The 23030-nt window shown below is 39.0% G+C and overlaps 1 protein-coding gene across 2 annotated transcripts in view; it reads left to right on the forward strand.

Annotated features, from left to right (window-relative positions):
* KDR (kinase insert domain receptor) overlaps nt 1-23030 on the forward strand; it is a 46425-nt gene that overhangs the window by 14710 nt on the left and 8685 nt on the right. For both annotated transcript variants that reach the window (XM_007534622.3, XM_060188046.1), the window contains exons 10-27: nt 2093-2249; nt 3303-3423; nt 4252-4360; nt 5204-5545; nt 7746-7892; nt 8242-8373; nt 10603-10709; nt 11127-11262; nt 11619-11723; nt 13051-13164; nt 13481-13569; nt 14963-15116; nt 16499-16596; nt 18980-19102; nt 19249-19360; nt 19656-19755; nt 20588-20693; nt 21805-21956. In XM_007534622.3, the coding sequence (XP_007534684.1) occupies nt 2093-2249; nt 3303-3423; nt 4252-4360; nt 5204-5545; nt 7746-7892; nt 8242-8373; nt 10603-10709; nt 11127-11262; nt 11619-11723; nt 13051-13164; nt 13481-13569; nt 14963-15116; nt 16499-16596; nt 18980-19102; nt 19249-19360; nt 19656-19755; nt 20588-20693; nt 21805-21956 (2404 nt within the window). The remainder of the gene's footprint in view (nt 1-2092; nt 2250-3302; nt 3424-4251; nt 4361-5203; nt 5546-7745; nt 7893-8241; nt 8374-10602; nt 10710-11126; nt 11263-11618; nt 11724-13050; nt 13165-13480; nt 13570-14962; nt 15117-16498; nt 16597-18979; nt 19103-19248; nt 19361-19655; nt 19756-20587; nt 20694-21804; nt 21957-23030) is intronic.

A 23030-nucleotide genomic window follows, 5' to 3' on the forward strand; every position in this document is an offset into this window, starting at 1 on the left:
GCTTTCCTTCTCTGTCCAAGATTTATTAGGAGGAGTGTGGCTATATTCTCCCAAACATGGAGCCCACCATTCCTTTGTCACCTACTGCTTGATTGACATCATGAATGGTGTCCTTTGTATCAGATGTTCTGGATCAATGGAGTAAAGAGGAAGTGTGAGACTGTGTTTGTGCTTTAAATGAGTTTGCTTGTAAATGTTAATGAGTGATTTGGTGGTCAAGTGCAGAATTAAAGGAGATGCTACACTTGACTAAATATTGTGAAATAAACCTTCTAGCAGGGACAGTGGTCAATCTTATGTTTGCTCTTATCTTTGGAACTGGGCACTTGACCTGCATGTATGTATAAGACTCTCCTTGAATTTGTGGGAAGCTTCTTCTGTGTGTGTGCTTTAAATATTTTATATGTTTTCTTTATTTTAATGAGAAAGACACAGAGAAAGAGAGAAAAGGATCAGAGGACTGCTCAACTCTGGTTTATAGTAGTGCTGGGGATTGAACCTGGGACCTCACTATCTCAGACATGAAAGTCTTTTTGCATACCCGTTATGCAAAGCCCCTGTGTGGCTTTGTAGTTGATGAAACAGTGATGCACAGAGTCCAACCCTAGAGCCTTTCGCGGGTGGACATTGATGACTTGGTTGCAAGTTTTTTTTTTCTTTTTTCTTCACATTTTATTATTTTATATTTTATTGCATCGAGCATTATCACTGGGTGTTGGTGCCTGCTCCATGAATCTACTGCTCCTGGAGGCCATTTTTCCCATTTTGTTGCCCTTGCAGTTGTTATAGTTGTCATTGTTTTTGTTGTTGTTTGATAGGACAGAGAGAAATTGAGAGAGGAGGAGAAGAGAGAAAGGGGGAGAGATAGACACCTGCAGACCTGCTTCACCACTTGTGATTGACCCTGTGGAGGTGGGGAGCCGGGGGCTCGAACCAGGATCCTTATGCAGGTCCTTGCGCTTTGTGCTATGTGTGCGTAATTTGCTGTGCTGTCATGTAAAGATGATTTGAACTCTGTTTTCCCAAACTGAGAGACAGAAATAAGTGTTATGAGAGGGTTGCCGTAGTCCAGAACACATAGGAAGTACTAAGTTGATACAAAAAAAAAAAACTATCTTTATTGCGGCACATCTTAGGATCTTTAACTAGCTAATGTCTATTGCAACTCTGCAAAAGAGGGGAGAGACAGAGTGTTCAGAGTTTAACAAAATTATTTGACTAGAGCTCTCCAGCCACCCCCTTCAAAATCCATTAATATCCTACTCCAAACGTGGTTTAGGGAAAGATAGTTATTGTTCTGACTCCCCGTATTAAAGCTTTAACAACTTTTCTGGTGGCCTTAAGGTGCTTCCCTATGTGTTCTCTCATTGCTGAGCTTGCTGTCATTTCCTTGCTGGGGAGTCAGCTTCAAGAACAGCAGGTGCCACAGAGGTCACTTAGAAGTCACTCAGCAACAGGGGATTGGATAGCAGAGAAAAGCTGGAAAGTTAATGAATAAGGGTGGGGAGATGGAAATGAACAAAAAACAAAGCTGTGATAATGGGTTGAGAATAACCCCATGTCATCAACACACACAGTTACTAAGCATTTTATTTATCTCAGAATTTACTCTGTATATATAAAGTAAACGTAAAAAAGAAGTCATATTTTAACAAAGTATAATCCAAAGCTGTAGGTTGCTGGTAATGAGAAAATATGTACTAATGACTTTGGAGTAAAAAACAAAAAAAAGACAGAAGGAAGAGAGTTGGGGAGATAATGAAAAAAGTAGAGCAGGAGGAAGGAAGGAGGGTAGTGGAAGAAGGATGAATGATGGGTGATCTTGGACAAGTCACATAAACTTTCCACTTTTCTTTATTGATAAATGGAAAAGTAAAATAGATTATGAGTAATGGATGAACCAATGCACTAAGAGTACTACAATTTGTGACTATCACTAGAATGCACATCTTTTCCCAAGCTTTGATGTATTCTGAAAAAAAAAATACATGGGGGTAAAATTATTCTTAGAAAAAATACCACTTTAGTGGCTTCTTCTTTTTATTCCATAGAATTGACCAAAAACCCCAAAGTTGTTTTTTCTCATCTCTAGTTCCACCCCAGATTGGTGAGAAATCTCTGATCTCTCCTGTGGATTCTTACCAGTATGGCACCACCCAGACCTTGACATGCACAGTCTATGCTGTCCCTCCCCCCCATCACATCTACTGGTATTGGCAATTGGAGAAGGATTGCATCTACAAGCCCACGTGAGTAGGGTCACTCTCTTTCTTTCCCCCTGCTTTTTGCCAAGCTACAACATCACTGCATTCTAAACCAAGACATCTCCCCAAGAATCTAGCTATCCTTCGAGTGGTACTCTTAATTCCCTCCTATTTTCTGTCCTTATGATTGTTTGGTTTTTGTTAATTATTTTTATTTGTTCTATATTAATGAGACAGAGACTACAGAGAGACAGAGAGATACATGAACTCTGGTTTATGGTGGTGTGGGGAATTGTATCTGGGCCTTTCCTCAAGCATGAAAGTCTTCTTGCAGAACCATTATGCTGTCTTCTTTGCTCATGGCCTCATGTTTTAAGTTATGTCTTTCCTTGGGACAACCTGCTTTGCAATTAGCTAGTCCTCTCTTCAGATTAACCCCATGCACACCTCTCTAAATGAAGGCTCTTTGTTCAGTTTGGTAATTGCCCATTGATCTGTGGTTTTCTCCCTGTACCCACAAGCTGTTGAGTAGAATAACTCTTGTTATCTGTGAGAAGGTCCATCTCAGGGGAAATGCTCATGAATGCTAGGGACAGATAGATTTAGCTGTAACCCTCACAATCTCAGACCCAGCTTATCAGGTTCTAACACAAGTCCAGACATCCTTAGGAACCACAACAACAACCCACCACCACCCTAAGCAGTCCACTTCCTGTTGTTGTTTTTGAAATGGTTCTTACTAGCTTCTTCCTCAGATACTGACCATTTCCTACACAAAGGACACAGTCCCAGAGAGGCTACTTCAAGAAGCCCAATGGTCTCTTCATTTCCTTTGAACTAAATTAACTTGAATTGTCTTACCGATCCAATTTATGAATAGAGATTTGTTCCCAGAATAAATGCTTCCCTCCTGTATCCTGAATGAATCTACCTAGAACCTTTTCCTCCACTGCTCAGGACCATTTTTAATTGGTGTTAAATTTTGTGACATACAGGACAAAAGAAAGGCCTTTAAAAGAATGTTATAAATAAGTCTGAGTTCACTCATTAACAATTTGAAGAATTAAATAATAAAAATCAGTTACCTCTTTCTTATAGCCAAGCTGTCTCAACAAACCCATATGCTTGTCAAGAATGGAGGAAGTTGGAAGACTTTCAGGGAGGAAATAAAATTGAAGTCAACAAAAATCAGTTTGCCATAATTGAAGGGAAAAACAAAGTGAGTTTTAAGTACCTGTATATAAAATCTCTCTCCTCACAGAAGAATAGAAGCATGGAATTGTGGGTGGGGTGGGGGGGTCAGCCAGTGCCACATTGGGTTGCCTGCATGTTATCAAGAACCGAAGCTCTAGGTTTGAGCCCCCTGTTCCCCACCTGCAGGGAGGGAGCTTCAAGGGTGAGGCAGTTTTGCAGGCATCTTTCTCCCTCACTCTCTCCACTTCTCCCATCAATTTGCCTCTGTCCTTATGATGACATTATCCTAGCAAATAAAATAAGAAAAGAAAAAAAATATGTGCTGTGAGTGGTGGATTTGCAGTGCTAGCATAGAGCCCCAGTGATCATTCTGGTAACAATAAAAAAGTACAATAGTAAAGAGAAGGAATTTAAGCATAGTATATTAATGTGTGAGGAATCCTGGCAATAGATGATTCAATACATTGGAGAACAAATACTAGCACATTAAGTGGGCTTGGAAGCCACTCTTAGAAGTACCTTTGGCTAATTGCTAGACAAACAGAGGAAAATAGAACAGGTGTCATCAAATCTATTGTAAGATGATTCTGACTTTATAATAGGAAAATGAGGAAGGGTGCATGAAAATATGTGAAGATACATTATTTCTTTCATGATTTCAAAAGCTTGCATAATGTGGAGCTTCTACCAACATCCTTATAGTTGCATGAATTTGTGAATGGTCAGTGTCTCTGTGTGAATGAAATAGGCAGGTTGTAACAGTTAAAAGCACCTCTGAATTTTAATCTGAATGCATTTGCATAAATGCAGCCTCCAGTGTTTGTGACTGTGAGTTTGTATTTTCCCCCCACAGACTGTAAGTACCCTTGTTATCCAAGCAGCAAATGTGTCTACTTTGTACAAATGTGAGGCAATCAATAAAGTCGGGACTGGAGAGAGGGTCATCTCCTTCCATGTGACTAGTAAGTACTTCTCTGAGGGCTAGGGGTGGGTATTTTGCTAATCATGTACTAAGCTGTTGGATGCTCTACAGTCTTTCTATTCCTGTGAGTGACTTGGGGTCTAGGGAGAGGCATTGGGTTATTCATGGTTGTTTCTGTTCAGAAATTACAGCTCCTCAGGGAGCTCCTGGGTTCTTGGGAAGTCAATACATCCAATTTCACTGAAGAAAGTGTGGGTTTACACATACTTTTTTAGTCACAAGTCCTGCACCATATATATGTCACTGTCATTTGAGTCTAGCATAGTACTTGGTTTTTTTTTTTTTTTTTTTTGCAGAATACTATCAGCTTTGTTTGCTGGTCTTGCTGCTGGACAGTTGACAAAGGAGTCAATTGACATGTCATTGGAGCATGTGCTCCCAAGGCTGTTGATTTTTTCTGTTCATCTTGGCTTTATGACTAAGCTTTAGCTGAGTGGACTACAGAAAATATTCTAGAATGAACTGAATTTGTTGTAATGAATATCAACATAAGTACAGATTAAATGCTATTGAGCATTACTTGTCAATAAGGAACTAATTTTAAAAACTCTGTGTCTTAATTATCTACTTTGAATATATGGTTTTTTTTTTTTTTAATCTTAAAACTCATGTTTAAAGTTCCAAGTGGGGATTTGCTAGTTATCTGAGGAATTTGTTTACATTTCCAGATAATTTATTTTGGTAAAATAACACATTTTGGGACTTACATTATCCACTTTGTCTGAGCTTACTAGAGGTTTATTTATTGGGGTGCTTTATAACTTTCAGCAGGCAGCAAGAAGACAGTAGGGTGCATCTGCTAATGATGACTTTTGCATTACAGGGGGTCCTGAAATCACTTTGCAGCCTGACATCCCACCAACTGAGCAGGAGAGTGTGTCATTATGGTGTACTGCAGACAGAACTACGTTTGAGAACCTCACATGGTACAAGCTTAGCCCACAGGTTCTGCCAGCCCACACTGGAGTGTTGCCTACACCTGTTTGCAAACACTTGGATACTCTTTGGAAGATGGATGCCACCATGTTCTCCAACAGCACAAATGACATTCTGATCATGGAGTTTCAGAATGCATCCTTGCAGGACCAAGGGAGCTATGTCTGCTTTGCTCAAGATAGGAAGACCAAGAAAAGACACTGTGTGGTCAGGCAGCTCACAGTCCTAGGTAGGGAGGCAACTTGGGATCATCCAGACATGATTGGAATGACTTTAATGTAGTGTTTTTAGATGCTATGTGGAGATTACTATTGTCTAGGAGTGTCTGAAGCAGACTAGTGTGCGTGTATCTTACTGACTAAAAGTTCTTAAGGTAGCAATAATGATGGAGTAATGTATTAACTGACCCCAGTGATGGGATAATTTACTAGCATCTGCAATGAATTAGTCTGATCCAGGAAGCTCCTGCCTTATTCTTAGGCATTCATTTACTTTAATATATATATATTTGGAGACTGTCCTCTGATTATGAGGGTGCTAGAAGTTCACAGCAATGAACAGGTAGACAGGTAATAACCCAGAACATTGAGATCTCTGTCCCTGAGGATAGGACTAATTTTCTGTTTTATTCCTTGCAGAGCTCTAGTCATAGAACGTAATGGCACATAATAGGTACTCAGTAAGCCATCTGCTTTATGAAGAGTATGATGATGGGATTGTTTAGGAACTTTTGACAGCCCATGGAAAGGGAAGTGTAGTCAAGATGTACCTCTGGGTCATCACATATGGTTGGCTATGGCTCAAGGTTGAAGAGATGATAGTTTTGGTGAGCAGATGGCTTTGTAAATTTCCCACAGACTGATTTTCTCTAATGCTTCTGACCTTGTGCCACGTGCAAAAGCTACATAGACATGGTTCTGTCTTTGAGGAAATCAAGGTAAATCTGGGGAGTTTTTTTTTCTGTGAGTCACCTTTTACTATTTTCTCCTTTTACAATTGTGCCTTTCCATTTTTAAGAACACATGTGTTCTCTATGTTTTCATGATTAGGAATGGAAACTGACTTTGTGGATAAACTGATTTATACCAAAATATTAGCGGAACAGTATCCTTTTCAGGGGACTTGGCTTATTTTAAGAAATAGCTTCTGAAAGACACTAGGATACTGCTTGCTAATATTCAGACTTAGGTGGTAAAAGGAGAGATATTTGGGATGTAGTCCTTCTTGGGTCTCTTTAGATGATACCACACATCTATCCATATTTTCTTTTTCTTTGGTGGCTGGTCTGTAATGGAAGAATTCAGAAGGAGACGAGGAGGACCTGGCCATGCCATGTCCAGGAAATAAGTGCTTACAGTGAGCTGGTTTGCTTCCTGAAGGATTCCCAGGCTCTTTTCCAAAAGTTATTCTTAGAAAAGGACCAAAGTACAGTTAATTTGCTTAAACTCCAAGGTAGACACTGTTGAGGTAATCATGTTTTGTTAGATATTGAAATGAATTCTTTCAACATGAATATATTTGTGATTTTCAACTGCTTTGGGCAAGATCATTTCATAGCATCCCGTTGATATTTGTAGGAAGAGGCAAAAATCTAAAATTTTACCATACATTTAAACAAATGTCTGATGACTTCCTTTTCTTTAAATCTTTGATGGTGCTTAGGATTTTATTGTTCAGTCTGTGCTTTGGTGGAAATGGCATTGCACTGGTCTTTGAGGCTCACTAGAATTCACTAGTTCAGCTACTCTTTTAATTATAAGGACGTTCACAATTTGTTTTACCCCTTAGATAGCAGTTATTTTGTCTGCAAAATAAGGTTGATACTCTTGTCCTGTCCATAATAGAATGATAATGAGCAATAGAAATGATTTAAGTGAGTTTTGTCAAAAGTATCAAGTAGTATAAGAAATTCTTTGTTCATTGAACTATACCAAGGTTTTTATATTTTCCAAGATAAGTTTGTGTTTCACTGGTTCTTTTGTACCAGAGCACTGTTCAGCTCTGGCTTATAGTGGTGTGGGGGATTGAACCTGGGGCTTTGGAGCCTTAGGCATGAGAGTCTGTTTGTATAACCATTATGCTATGTACCCCCACCCTCATTGATTCTAATGTTCAGGGGAAGAAGGGAGGAAAGTCATGTCTGATTAGAGGAAAATTTCATAAAGGTGATAACCTTTATTGTGTGGTTTGATTAACAAATCACTATTCTGAATGTTGAAAGAGATGTAGTAACCTATATTTTATAGTTAAGAAACTTAACCTGTTTCACTTTACTTTGTGATGAATGATCCAGTTATCAACCTCTATATATCCTTACTTGTTTTAGTATATGTAGTAAAATTAGTAATTTTCAGTAGTTTAGTAGTTTAATGGCACTCAAACCATTTCAGACATTAAAGCTAAATGTTTTCTGATTTGTTTATTCACAGAACGCATGGCACCAATGATCACAGGAGATCTGGAGAATCAAACAGCCAGTATTGGGGAAACCATCGAAGTTTCATGCACAGCATCTGGGAACCCCTCTCCACAGATTACATGGTTTAAAGATAATGAGACGCTTGTGGAAGATTCAGGTGAATAGTACATGTCTTCATCTCTGTTTCTTTCTTAGAACTGTTATCTAAGAGCCATGCTACTTCTTGATTTATTTTAAGTAGAAAAAACAAACAAACAAAATACAACCCACAGTACTAGTGTCTGGGGTCTGGTTCATTTCATAGACTTGGAACGAGAGTATTTAGATCCTTGTTGCATTTTCATGGAAGTCAGGGGTGGGATGAGTCAGCAGTTGATCCTGTGTAACTCTTTGGAGTTAGATAACAGCCCAAGATAAAGGGCCGCTTTTATATTTTAAAGAATGTTTCTGAGAAACTTCACCAGACCACATCAGCAACGGTAATAATCACTTTGCTCCTTTCTTAGGCATTGTACTGAAAGATGGGAACAGGAACCTAACTATCCGGAGGGTGAGGAAGGAGGATGAAGGACTCTATACTTGCCAGGCATGCAGTGCTCTTGGCTGTGCAAAAGTGGAGGCATTTTTCATAGTAGAAGGTCAGTGGGGCATTGACTTACCAGGTGATTGAAACAATTGATTAGTATCACATATACATTCATAAACCTTGTGTGATTATAAGTGATTTTTACATTCTTTGTAAATTTTCTGCTTTAAGTAAAGATCATCTTAAACAGAAAGAACAATTACGATTCTTTTAATTGTTTGCATCTCATGTCCTATCTCTGATGTTCTCATTGTGGAAAATTTTTCTAGTAGGAAAACTGAATAGCTTCCTTTCCTTAGGCTGTTTCTTTAATTGTATGAGCTTGTTATGGAATGTTACCTCCATACTTATTTGGAAGAAGTTAGAGTTTCTAACTTGTTGTAAAAAACATTGCTGTCCAGGTTCATGGTTTTCACTGGTACCCAAGATAATTAAGATTTGTTTGTGAACAATTGATCATTGCTTCTCTGGCATGAAAAATATGGGGCTTTTTCTTAAATGTGAATGGAAACTTGCAAGAATAATGGTAAATCTAGAATTTTTTCAGATGGAAGGGTAATTTGGGACAGAGTAATTTATCTTTAGAAGTGTATTGTTTGTTTTGTTAGTAACCCATCTGTACTATGTGGGTGAAGAAACGGTGAGCAAGGAGATGAAAGGAGGATAGTGGTAGATAGAAGGGTTGATGGATTTCTGTGAACTCACCCTAACTTGTCTCTCAATGTCTAGATATTAGTCTCTTTACTCTGTCAAATCGATGTTGTCAAGCACTACATAGTAGTGCTTTGGCAGGCTTTCAAATCTGCAGGCTTATTATCATTTCATAAACTTTACTTGCTGATAAAAATTTCAAGCATGCTAAATGAAGATTCCAAGAGACAGGATAATTTTGTCACTTCCAAAGCACTTCATGTTTTAGGACAAATCCTAGGGAGACTTCTAGTCCTTTCCCAAGTTCTGCCTCACCTCTCCTGGCTGATAACCAGTGTTGGATTAGGCAACATTGGCATAGTGGTTATATTTACTTCTCACCTGAAGAAAATACTAAGGAGTGAGGTAGATATTTAATTCTCCCATTACATCTCCAGATGTCAGTTTGGAAATATGAATGGGCACATTTATATAAACAATTGAATATTGACGTGTTTACTATGTGTAAATGGGTTAAAAATTTGTACATATAGATAACTTCTGCAGTAGGACCACCAAGAAAACAAAGTCTTCTTCCCAGCATACTTTGTGCCTGTCTCTCTGCTATTAAATCTTATTTTGCTAACTAATTAATTGCTTGTCATTCTGTTTTCTTGAGGCTGTCTGTCACAGCTTGCAGCCCTGATCTGATTCACACTACACGCAACCACTGGGAGACCCTGAGAGATAATTTCTACTTTCTAACCTTTTTGCTGGTCACTCTTAGCTGAGAGCCTCTTTCTGGCATTTACTTTCTCCCACTCAGAGCAGCCCTCTGGAGCCCAGAGCATCTGCAGCATTCCCCTCCCCTGCCCCCAACCTCTAGCTTTTCCCTTTCCTTTCCATTCCTTTCATGAGTGGCTCAAACCCATATTGCCAGGCCAAGTGGGATGGGCTCATCTTGGCTCTCATTCTTTTCTTTCTTCAAGCTCCTGCCATACAAGATTTGAGTTTGTAATGTTGGACAGACCTTTTGTAACTCTTGATCATTCCACCCACATTTTGGGTACTTTCAAAGAAACAGTTGGACCTTTCTGCATCTCTTTCCCCATCTGGAAACTGAACTGAGGGATGTTGTGAAGATTAAGTGCATTGATTTATTTAGAGTGATGAACACTTAATTAGGTGTGTGGTTGCAAATAATTCTTTGACCACTGAACCAACTTCATTTGTAAGAAACCAGTTTGCTTGATTTCTTAAGCCATTCTTTTCTCAAACTCTATACAGACCAAGATACATATTATAAGTATAAAACCAGATGTTTGTTTCTCCCAAATGGAAATGCATTTCTATAATCATGATCTGTTTTCTCTCCAACAAAAGACTGTTCTTCCTCCAAACATTTTCTACTTGTCTTATCCCTTTAGAATTTTTTTTGGACATTTTCATGTGCAATGTTTTACAGACTTTAAATTATCATTAAAATATTATAGACTGGATCCAAATTAGAGGTTTGTGATGATTGTCATCTGGCCTTCTCTCCCATCCCAGTTGGTAAATTGAGATTTTGCTTTAGTGTTGAAATTTGCTTTCTTATATGAACAGATAGAAGTTTCCAACTGCTTATACTCATTCAATTATGTCTCTCCAGGTGCTCAGGAAAAGACAAATTTAGAAGTCATTATTCTAGTGGGCACTGCAGTGATTGCCATGTTCTTCTGGTTACTTCTTGTCATCGTTCTTCGGACTGTTAAGCGGGTAACAAGATAATTTCTCTCTGTCCCACGAACGTTGGTTTTCATGATTAATAGAAGCTGACTGGAGCTTTTTGAGTTGTTTCTTCTTATTGTTGTTGGATCAATGGGCACAGTTTTATTTCAATACAATAGCATTCTTGCTCACTTTCTTTTGGTTGAACCACTGGGCTTTAATTGATGGAAGCCACTATAAGACAAAAGGGCTTGGACTGTCTAGAGTAATTACAATTTAATAACTTAATTCTGAGCTCATTCAGGGGTTGAGGGGACACTGAACCCAGGATTATAATAAGACTACTCTCAAACCCCATGAGTTTTATTAGAAAATGAGACATCAGCAATGGGGCTTCTATAAACAACAATAATAGGCACACAAAACAACAGGGTGTGTGTGACTGGAAGGAATAATGTTTTCCAGGCCAGTGGAGGGGAACTAAAGACAGGCTACTTGTCCATAGTCATGGATCCAGATGAGCTCCCCTTGGATGAACACTGTGAACGCCTGCCTTATGATGCCAGCAAGTGGGAGTTCCCGAGGGACCGGCTGAAACTAGGTGTGTTTTCAAGTGATATTAATTCAATTGGGTTTACCATGACGTCTCTTCTCCAGAACAAGTTTAGTCTATTCATATGTTTGCTTCTGGCTCAGAAATATTCACTCCACCTCTTGAATTGGAGTAATCATTCATTTAGACACTTGGAAGTGTGTGGGGGGGTGCATAGTCATTCAAAGCAGGGGATTTTGAGAGTAAGGGGGAGATATTAACAATTAAGCTAGAACAAAGGACTAAGCTGGATTGTCCTTGTTAAGCTGGGATATGAAGCCACATTATTAAATCAGAATATCCCCATTTAACCTTGCTGGTATAATGATCCAAGTCTGTTTTGTTATTGTCATTGTTGACTATAGGTAAACCTCTTGGCCGTGGTGCCTTTGGTCAAGTAATTGAAGCAGATGCCTTTGGAATTGACAAGACAGCAACTTGCAAGACAGTGGCTGTCAAAATGTTGAAAGGTATACAGTAAAATCCTATGATGCAGAGTTCAAATGTGATGTAAGGCCTGTATCTATGACTATGAGGTTATATAGGCCCACTAACCAAGCATAGGGTCAGCCTATATGATGCCTTTGTGAAGATGAATCAAAAGTTCCTCTTTTCTGATCTCATTTTCATGACCTGGAAAACATAGTTAAGGATGGATTTCAGGTCCATCTCTACCCACCACCTCCCTGTGCTGTCTGAAAGGCTTGTGAAGAACATATCTTGCAAGTGGCCTAGCTTAGTGGCCTAGCTGTAGAAGAAACAATACCTTCACTTATAGAAATAATTTCTTAATATATTACAATGCATTAATAAGGTAATTATAGACCCTCCAGAAGCCTGTGGAAAACTGATTTAATATGTAAAATTAATAAAAACAGCATGTTCTCTAGAATTAGCATATATAAAGGTTTTTATATAAATATACAGATCATATTAAAATGATATGCAAAGTAAGAATGTGCTTGGAGGAAAGGTTATGGGTGAAATCTTGAAATATAAAATCTTGATAAAGGCACTGATAATCATAACAGTAATGGAATTTTGGTCTTGCCGTTTTAATTTGGGTTGCGGATGCACAGAAAGCTCTCAGTGTCGATTATGATGTGCTTTAATCAATAGTCACTGCTACAGACCCTTTGCCAGTAGGTCTTATGCATTTTGAAGTCATCTCTTTCCTTTCCTTCCTTGTGGCCAATGGGATATGTAGTTTTGAAGAGTCTCATCAGGACCTGAGGTGTAGACCATGTCTGGGAGGTATACCAATCTATATAAGATCAAACTCAGTCTTAGCCTCATCAGCCTCATGTTCCAACTGGCCTTGCCAGCTGGCCCTTATTAAGTTTCCAACTTAGCACATATTGGCTGCAACTTCAGCGTAGCCCCTAACACGTGAAGATTTTTTAATACATAGTGTTGCTTCCTTACAAGGAAGCACTGAAATGATCAGACCTTAAGAAGCATAGTGAACCTGATATATGAAAATCCAGTTTTGTATAAGAAGGAAATCTAGGCATTGCTCCATATCCAGATCTATTCTCTACTTTGCCAAGGACTTCACAATGGTCTCCTTTAAATAGCAAACATTCTGGGTTTACACGTGAAGTGAAGTAAGATTTTGACTTAGAATTAGGAAGTATAATTTATATATGATTTTTACTTTTAAGTTAATGCTCCTTCTCTATAAGTTGTGTAGCAGTTGTTTTAGAGGGTACATGGCACAGCTCTTTTTCATGGGCCATCAATCCTCCTAAGGTAATACCTACATTTATGGTTTCCTTCCCTGCCTTGTACTTGCAGAAGGAGCAACCCACAGTGAACACCGAGCTCTCATGTCTGAACTCAAGATCCTAATTCATATTGGCCACCATCTCAATGTGGTCAATCTCCTAGGTGCCTGTACCAAACCAGGAGGTGAGTATCTGTGGATAGTTCTAGATTTTTGGTGTATTCTTGTCTGCTAGAGTTTGAGGGAAGCCACTCAACTGGGGGGATCACTTCACAGGAGGTGAAGCAGGTCTGCAGGTGTCTGTCTTTCTCTCCCCCTCTCTGTTTACCCCTCCTCTTTCCATTTCTGTCTGTCCTATCCAACAATGACGACATCAATAACTACAACAATTAAAAAAAAAACAAACAATGGCAACAAAAAGGAGTAAGTAAAAAAAAGTAAACACTTAGAAACATGAGGAAGAGCACGTGTCCTTTTCCTGACATTCTGTATGGTCTGCAGGGCCACTCATGGTGATTGTAGAATTCTGCAAGTTTGGAAATCTATCAACTTATTTAAGGAGCAAGAGAAATGAATTTATCCCCTATAAGGTATGTCATTTCCTAACTCAGTTCTGGCCACATAGTAAAATGGAGGGAAACACAAAGTGGTATGGGCTAAATTTCTAGTTAAAATTCTGTGAAGACACCCTACTAGGGAAAGAGAGAGCCAGACTGGGAGTATGGACCAACCAGTCAACGTCCATGTTCAGCGGGGAAGCAATTACAGAAGCCAGACCTTCCACCTTCTGCAACCCACAACGACCCTGGGTCCATGCTCCCAGAGGGATAGAGAATGGGAAATCTATCAGGGGAGGGGGTGGGATATGGAGATTGGGTGGTGGGAATTGTGTGGAGTTGTACCCTTCCTATCCTATGTTTTTGTTAATTTATCCTTTCTTAAGTAAAAAATAAATTAAAAAAAAAGAAAATAAAGTGTATTTGAAAACACACAAAAAAAAATTCTGTGAAGAAGTTGTAAGGAATTCTTTCACATATCTTCAATGTTGTAACTTACTATTTTAATTTCTGGGGATATATATTCTTCTCATGATTGCTAGGAAAATGGAAGAAAGTGGGAGGTGATTAAGGAAAGAAAGGGGTGTTCTGGAAGGGAAGGGCAGCTCTAGATTATTCTCTTTCCCTGTTACACATATTTTACCTTATATGCTCTGTGAAGACTATGATAATGTTGAATGCGTCTTGAAATAAAACAGTTTTCTCTCTTTTTTTTAAAAAAAAACATTTATTATCTTTATTTATTGGCAAGAGTCAGCCAGAAATTAAGTGGAAGTGTGAGATAGAAAGGGAGAGAGACAGAGAGACACCTGTAGCCCTGCTTCACCATTTGTGAAGCTTTCCCCTTGCAGGTGGGGACTGGGGGGCTTAAACCCTGGTCCTTGTAACATATGCACTCAACCAGGTGTGCCACTATCCAGTCCCAAAGCACTCTTCTCTTTAAGCTAAACAAACTAGGTTTTGGAGAAGAAAATTATGTAGAACACTTATTCAGAATTTCAGTTTCAAGACTACATGATTCTTTTTTTTAAATTTTTTTAATATTTATTTTATTTATTTATTCCCTTTTGTTGCCCTTGTTGTTTTATTGTTGTAGTTATTATTGTTGTTGTTGTTGTTGGATAGGACAGAGAGAAATGGAGAGAGGAGGGGAAGACAGAGAGGAGGAGAGAAAGATAGACACCTGCAGACCTGCTTCACCGCCTGTGAAGCGACTCCCCTGCAGGTGGGGAGCCGGGGTTTGAACCGGGATCCTTACGCCGGTCCTTGTGCTTTGCGCCACCTGTGTTTAACCCGCTGCGCTACAGCCCGACTCCCGACTACATGATTCTTATCTGCTTTTTAACAATCACAGAATTTCTAGAGTTTACTACACTTTGTAAATCTGTTTTTCATTCAAGGAATATGTTCATTATCTTCTTTGTAGAGCAAAGGGGCACGGTTTCGTCAGGGGAAAGAATATGTTGGGGAAATCACCATGGATCTTAAACGTCGTTTGGACAGTATCACCAGTAGCCAGAGCTCAGCGAGCTCTGGATTTGTTGAAGAAAAGTCCCTCAGTGATGTGGAAGAAGAGGAAGGTACCTGCCATTGCTTTCTTCACAATTAACATACACTCTGTAGTAACAGGCAAAGTAATAGGGTGTTAGGGGAGATTTTATCATGGAAACAACCCAGTGCCATTTGAGCCGTACTGTAATTTCTAGGTTGCTTCCATTCAGTAGCTTCCAAAGTGAAGTGTGCAAGCTTCTAAGTAAACAGTGGACTAGGTTGTGTTGCTGGGTATGGCTAGTCTAGAATCTTACTGTTCTCTAGCGACTAAGCATAAAAAAATCATTGAGAAAAAGGTTCCCCGTGTTTTTTTTTTTTTAATACTTAGCAAGATTATTATTACAACTTAGTTTTCATTTACTCTGGTATTTGTCTTCGGGGAAGAAGTCATATCTTATTTGACCAAAATTAATATTTTTATGTTACAATATCCGCTAATAGCTTAGTGTTTATTTGTACCAGCTGCGCAAGAGTAAATATCACCAATTTGCATACATTCATTTTTCTCTTGATGTTGCTGTCATCGCTTATCATTGAAGACAAAAACCCTCCTAGGGGTGAAAGAAGTAAATACATTTCTGGTATTTTTAGTTATCCATCGTAGATTATAGTTTGACCTTTCACTTTGTCCCAGGACAAAGCCTGAAGGGAAAAAACCCTTATGATGATGCTAAATATTGTTGATTTATTTTTAGAGTTCTTGATATGAAACTATTGTTTATGCCTCAAGGTACATCAGGGAGAAAAAGTTCATAACAACAAACCTAAAAATACCATTATCTTTCAGGGGCTGGGTGATGGCACATAGTACAAAGCACAGGGATCAACTCAGGAATCCCAGATTGAGCCTCTGCCTCCCCACCTTCAGGGGGGTCACTTTGCAGGCAGTGAAGCAGGTCTGCAGGTGTCTGTCTTTCTCTCCCCCTCTCTGTCTTCCCTTCCTCTCTCAATTTCTCTCTGTTCTGTCCAACAACAACAACAAATGGAAAAAATGGCCTCTAGGATCAGTGGACTCATGGTGGTGCAGGCAGGAGCCCCAGTGACAACTCTGGAGGGGAAATAAAGAAAAAAGAGAGAAGGAGAGGGAAGGAGGGAGGGAGGGAGGGAGAGATAGATAGATAGATAGATAGAGAATTATCTTTCATTCTTCATCATATAAGCAAATTTTACCTACATTTCACCTCTTACATTTGCTGATTCAGATAGACCAAAGTGGAGTTTGCTGTAGGACTACTAAGACTTACAATATTTGGATTTAGTCCATTTGCAAAAGATGGAGGAAACTTCTCTGCTTTTTTCCCCCAAAATTTAATTCTCAAATTTCAAAATGATCATTACACTAACAAGCTTAAAGACCAATAGTGCTTGTCATTGGAAATACTGATCTCTTGCCTCTGGTATCTTCTGACAGTTTCTGAAGAGCTGTATAAGAACTTCTTGACCTTGGAACATCTCATCTGTTACAGTTTCCAAGTGGCAAAGGGAATGGAGTTTTTGGCTTCAAGGAAGGTAAGACAGCTTCAGGGGAGACAAAGCATCTTTTTAGGGCACAAATTTGGAAATAGAAGTGCAGTGTCAGCCCTGGATTTGGGACTGTAATTACCTCCATGATCCTTGGACTATTAAAAAAATAAATAAAGCCCTATTGATGGGAGGCCCTGTTTCTGCTAAGTAAGGGTGTGTAAGAGTTTTGTGAAATTAATTTACGTGACAAATAGTTACTGAGCATCTACTAAGTACATTTCTCTAAGCACTGAGAATACTGTATGAACGGTATGAACAAACAGGCAAAACTCTTCACTGCTGAAGAGTTTACATTCTCGTGAATGAAGTAAACAGTGAACAGTGTAAATAAGTTCAGTACATAGGCTGGAGTGGAGCAAGTGCTGAGGGAACAATAAGCAGGAAAGGGCTATAGACTATACAGGAACTCTATGTTTGTGTGTGCATATATATCTGTGTTTGTGTCCATCAGCTTTAAACAAAGTAATGAGGAAACTTTTATAAGAAATTGCCACCTGAGTAAAGGCCAGCAAGCAATGAGGGACTGAGTCCTGAAAATATCTTGGGTGTGAAAGGGTCTGTTTTAAATTTATTTTACATCCGTCAGCACCCATCAAAAAATACTTGTTAGTAGTATAATTAGAAACCAGGAAGGACAAACTTCAGATGAGAGTGATTAGAAGAGCCAAAATTAGAAAAATAGGTCAAACAAAAACTGGAGTGTGGACGTGACAAATCACAAATATTTCAGAGGTGGTAAACATCACAGAGTGAGATCTGTGGCAGGCAACCAACCCTCTGGAAAGGGTCAAACAGGTGTTTTTACATAAGTAAGAAGAATCCAAATTATGTTCCAGGAAAAATTAACAGTTGACAAAAAGCACTTCGCACAACCTATTGGAGAAAGACTTAAATTTTTGTTTGTAGATATGCTTCTATTTACATTCATTTTTCTATTTTTTATTTCTTTTTTTGTTTTTGATTACCCTAACCCTAGCCCTAACCCTAGCCCTAACCCTAACCCTAACCCTAACCCTAACCCTAACCCTAACCCTAACCCTAACCCTAACCCTAAACCTAACCTTAACTGTAACCCTAACCCATAGATTTATTTCTAAATTAGAGCAAGTTTTCTAGCCTATTTCTTTGAAGTTTAAAGCTTCTCACAGCGTTCAGTCTCAGGATCTGAGCTATTTCTTTTGAGGAGTTCTTGTTTTTCCTTTCCCAAGAGAGAAGATTGGGCCTTACTGGATCTTCCTAAAGAGAAAGGCCCTCTGCTCTTGGCAAAATTCTGACTTACTATTATTATTAATTAGTTAAGGCTGGAGATTGATATTTAGTTAGGTTCTTTTTTGGTGACTAGGCAGTGAATCTAGGGTGGGGGAAAGATTTTAAAGGACCTTGAGTCTAGTAGATGATTTCTTGAATACTTTTTGTTAGTAGGTTAAAAAGAGAAAGCCCTTTGGTTGAGAGGAAATTAGTAAGAATTATTGTTCAGAGTAGCTTGTCTCACTCCATCATTCTAAATAGCATGATTTTAAGTATTCAGGTGAAAGTGCTTTGGAGAGGTAAGGTACAGGTGATCTGTCTGTTGATCTGATTTAATTATCCTCAACTCAGCCTTTCATTCATTTCTCAATGTTCTCTATTCTCTTACAAACCTACCAGGTAGAGATGAAGCTGCTTAGCAAGTCGTGAGTCCATAGTTGAAGTGAGAGGACAGAGACAAGGGAGAAACTGAGAAGTAGAAAAAAAAAAAAAGTAGGAAGTCAAGATGAATTCAGCTTTTCTCTTTAAAGTATTGGAGAACCAACTTCACCAGTGAGAGATTGACATTGTTTTCATAGACCTTTACAATAACCCCACAATCTGAAAACAGGATGAGCCCTGCTGAGAATGGCTTATCAGAGTTAGTCCTGCTTCAGTTACATATGGAATGGGAAAACCAACAAAGAGCACCAAACCAAGGAGACCCTTGTTTCTGATTTCCGTACATTCATTCAAAGTAAATGGCTTTCTGCGACCTCTTTAGAAAGTACATTTTAACCATACATGGTACCTAGCAAAGCCGATGTGTGTATGTGACCAGAAACACATTCTTATTTGTGTCCAAGAGAGATCTATTTATGACTACATCATCATACTATAACTCAATTATTTAACTCCAAAAGTCTGGGGCAGTTTATGGAGTAAGCAGATGTGTGTCTCAATGAAACTCAACCAACTTTCTTCCTGAAGTGTTAATAAAGATATTAACCCAGTCATTGTTAATCAGCTGGTTTTCTAATGTGGTTTTTCTTTTCTTTCTTTTTTTTAAGCATGAGGTCACAACAGATGTAGAAGAGATCAGCTGTGTTGAGACCTAATGAGCACATATTTCTTTTTGCAGTGTATCCACAGGGACCTGGCGGCACGAAACATCCTCTTGTCGGAGAAGAATGTGGTTAAAATCTGTGACTTTGGCTTGGCCCGGGATATTTATAAAGACCCAGATTATGTCAGAAAAGGAGATGTAAGTTTCAAAAATGAAACCAGGGAGCTGTTAAATTGCATCATTTGAATTCCTGTTAGCAAGATTCAGGACCCAAGTTCAGCAACAAAGAATTCTTCATGTATCTAAACAGTGAGATTCTAATTTCTTGTCTTCTACCCTCTCAGGCTCGCCTGCCTTTGAAATGGATGGCTCCGGAAACTATTTTTGACAGAGTATACACAATTCAGAGTGATGTGTGGTCTTTCGGTGTTTTGCTCTGGGAAATATTTTCTTTAGGTAAGCTACTTTTCTTTTCTCCCTCCATCTAGATTCCATGTTAAATAAAAGTCAGTGCCTTGTGATCCATTTTTATTTGGTGAGATTTACTTGGAAGATTTGGATTGTAAAATCTGAAAATAAAAGTCACACACACACACACACACACACACACATATATATATATATATATATATATATGTATGTATATATATATACACATATATATATATATGATGAGCATATTCAGAAATAAGGTTCAGGGTTTTCTATAATTGATAAAAATTAATAATGGTCTACACTTATTTTATTTCAGGTGCTTCACCATACCCAGGAGTTAAGATTGATGAGGAGTTTTGTAGGCGGTTGAAAGAAGGAACTAGAATGAGGGCCCCTGATTATACCACACCAGAAATGTAAGCCTGAAAATATCCTTCTCGTCTCTTTCTTTACTCACAAAAATTCTTCCTATCTAAAGGGGTTTTTGACTAAACATACATCCTTTGTGCCTAGTTAATGTCCTCCGTCTCCCTTGAAGCATTCCTTGATTATCTCACAAATTATCAATCATCTCTTCTTCAGACAATAGTACTTTACTTTATCATCTTTTCCAACCAGTTAAGTTTTTTTATTAGATGTTGACTTGTAATATTTTCTGTCTTTTCTTGAATTTCCTTCCTTTCCTCCTTCCTTCTTCTTTCCCTTCTCCTCCTCCTCCTCCATCTTCATCTTCTTTTTTAACCAGAGTTCTACTCAACTCAGTCTTATTTTATTGCTGGGCATTAGACCTAGGATCTTTGGCATCAGGCATGAATGTTTATTAGTATAACTGCTATACTATCTTCTCAGCCCTGTAATATCTTATTATTTTTAAATTATATTTATTTATTGGATAGAGACAGCCAGAAATCAAGAGGGAAGGGAGTGGCAGAGAGGGAGAGAAATAGAGAGACACCTGCTTCACCACTTGCAAAGCTTTCCCTCTGCAGGTGGGGACTGGGGGCTTGAACCTGCATCCTTGCGCATTATAACATGTGCACTCAACCAAATATGCCACCACGCAGCCCCTCCCCCCATAGTATTTTCTATGCATGTCCGATCCTCCGAGTGTACGGTGCTGTGTTTTACACACACTTTAGCATCTTGACTCATGATAGACTTTTTGTGCTCACTCATTTAAGGCCTTATTTTCAATATCAGACCAGGAGGAAAGAGACAGTTAATGACATCAGTATTTTGTTTCTCTAGGTACCAGACCATGCTTGACTGCTGGCATGGAGACCCCAATCAGAGACCCACATTTTCAGAGCTGGTGGAACATTTGGGAAATCTGTTACAAGCTAATGCTCAGCAGGTTTGTTATCATCCAAGAAATGTCTTCAAGGAGGTGATGGATCCCTCTACTGCTTAGATCTTCTCAAGGCCAACATGTTGTCCTTCTAGTCACTGTATCAGCAACTCTACTCTTTCAGAAATGGACAGAAATGATTTTCTGGAATCTATAATTACTGTGTTACACAGATGAAATTCTAATTTATGGCCTGGGAGCAGATCTTTCTGTTTCTCCTTATTTTTTTTATAAGCCATCAGATACTTTCTCAAAAATATGTATGTATGGCTGATCCATATAATATTAACCAAGGATGCAATTTCAGGGAAATTTTAATACTTCCTATAGGCAAAAACCCACACCCTAGCCAGGTAAAATTGGAACTTTTTTTCCCTTATAAGTTCCCAGCTTCTTTAACTTCTACTAGAGGATTTTAGAGCTGTAGCCTTGGCCATTAGGAAGTTATTTGTGCTACATTGAATGCCTCTTACTGTAGTCAGTGGAAGCTGATTTTTCTCTTGCCCTTCTTTTGAATAAAAGTGGAATGGGGGTTGGGGAAGACAATGGATCAAGTCTATTTTTATCAATAAGACTTCCAAACAGTTAAAGGTATCAGTTTGCCCTTTATTTCACTCCCTTGATGAAATAATGTTAAATTGTGCAACCTTCTCTCAGAAGACATATTTTCCTGCACACTTATTGCTTCCCTCCAGAATGTCATCAGTTTTTCCATCACCTTTGAAATGTAGGAGCTAAAATTGGATGATACGCCATTTAAAGGACCTGGCTTGTGTAGGCAGGGTGTTGCAATGAAGCAGTTTCTCAGTTCTTCTTATTGTGCTGCTGATTCTATGACCATGGCCTGCTTTGTATTCATGGCAATCACAGTTTGCTGTTGTCCCTTCACCTGCCTTTTGTTGTTAGTTCCTATGATATGATTTCATATGCATGTCCCTTCCAAGTGCTCCTTTGTTTTTTGACAAGTCATATTTAATATTCTCTTGAAGTTCTACCCTTGCATAAGAAAGAAACATTCTACACACTCGGTAAGTGTCCATGGCCTTTGTGTCTCCTGAAAAATACTCTTGAGGGGCTGAAGCACTTTAACAATAGCACTTTGTATTTATTGTTTCAGGATGGCAAAGACTACATTGTTCTTCCCATAGCAGAAACTTTGAGCATGGAAGAGGATTCTGGACTCTCTCTGCCTACCTCACCTGTTTCCTGTATGGAGGAAGAGGAAGTGTGTGACCCCAAATTCCATTATGACAACACAGCAGGAATCAGGTACTGTATATGGCCAACATCCCCTGGGAAGTGCTTCAAGGTCATCTTGGGGGAGAAGGTGGGGGTGGTGGTGGACGGAAAACATTTTATAAAGCTGCTGCATCTCATTTCTGTACTTGACCTTAGACCAGAGACTCACCTAAAAGGAAATACTCTTTGTAGAGGGCCTGGGTAGGTGAGTTTCCTCCCATCTGTAGTCCACATTGCTGCCATTCTCTCAGAATTCTGAGCCCTGAAGCTGCAAATAGCTGGAATGCCACAGTTGGTTAGTCTCCAGAAAGAGAGACCAGTTTTACAAAGACATCTGTATTTAAATTACCCCATTTTTAATGTAAATTAAATGGCCTAGGACCAATTCAAGAAGGAAGACTTCTATGCATATGCGAAAAAAAAAAAGTATTCCTCTTTGGCTAGAATACAGTATGCTGGGAAGATGTGTCCTGAATTAGATTGGACAGTCCATCTTCTGAAGTCCCTCCCAAGCCTGATTTTCATTATTCTATTTGCACCATGGGACTTCTGGGCTTCCTTAAAACACATGCACTGCCATTCTTTCCTGATCTATAAAGAGGGCCTGAAGGCAGCTTTCTTTTTTCTCTCTCCCAGCACCTGTGTACAAGGGAAGAGTTGGCATGGCTTTCTTACAGTGTGATAGTCAAATTACCCTATTCTGAACTGGGGACTACTTCACTTTGCTTTGTTCCTTCTCCTTCTGTAACCGGGCGGCATGACAGTATGAACCCAGCCTGCCAGTGAGTGTGTGGTGGCTGCATGGAAGGATGTGGAGCTCTAGTGCTTGGCTAGATTGCCAGACTTTGCCTCCCTGGAATCAAGCAGGGCAGAGAAACACTCAGAGTAGAGAGAAGAAGACTTGGAGTCATTAGAAGTCTGTAAATGAACTGCCCATTCCATTTGTGTCAAGAACCTGGGAATTTTTTTTTTTTTTTTGAAGAACTTTCCCTTACATCATCAAATTTACCTACTTAGTAATTTTCAATTAGGCAAATCATTATTATTATTTTTTTAATGGAGCTGTTGCACATGACACCCAAGGGTGATTACTTGAAAACATGT

Source organism: Erinaceus europaeus, chromosome 3 (genome assembly GCF_950295315.1).
Source record: "Erinaceus europaeus chromosome 3, mEriEur2.1, whole genome shotgun sequence".
Classification (NCBI taxonomy): Eukaryota; Metazoa; Chordata; class Mammalia; order Eulipotyphla; family Erinaceidae; genus Erinaceus; species Erinaceus europaeus.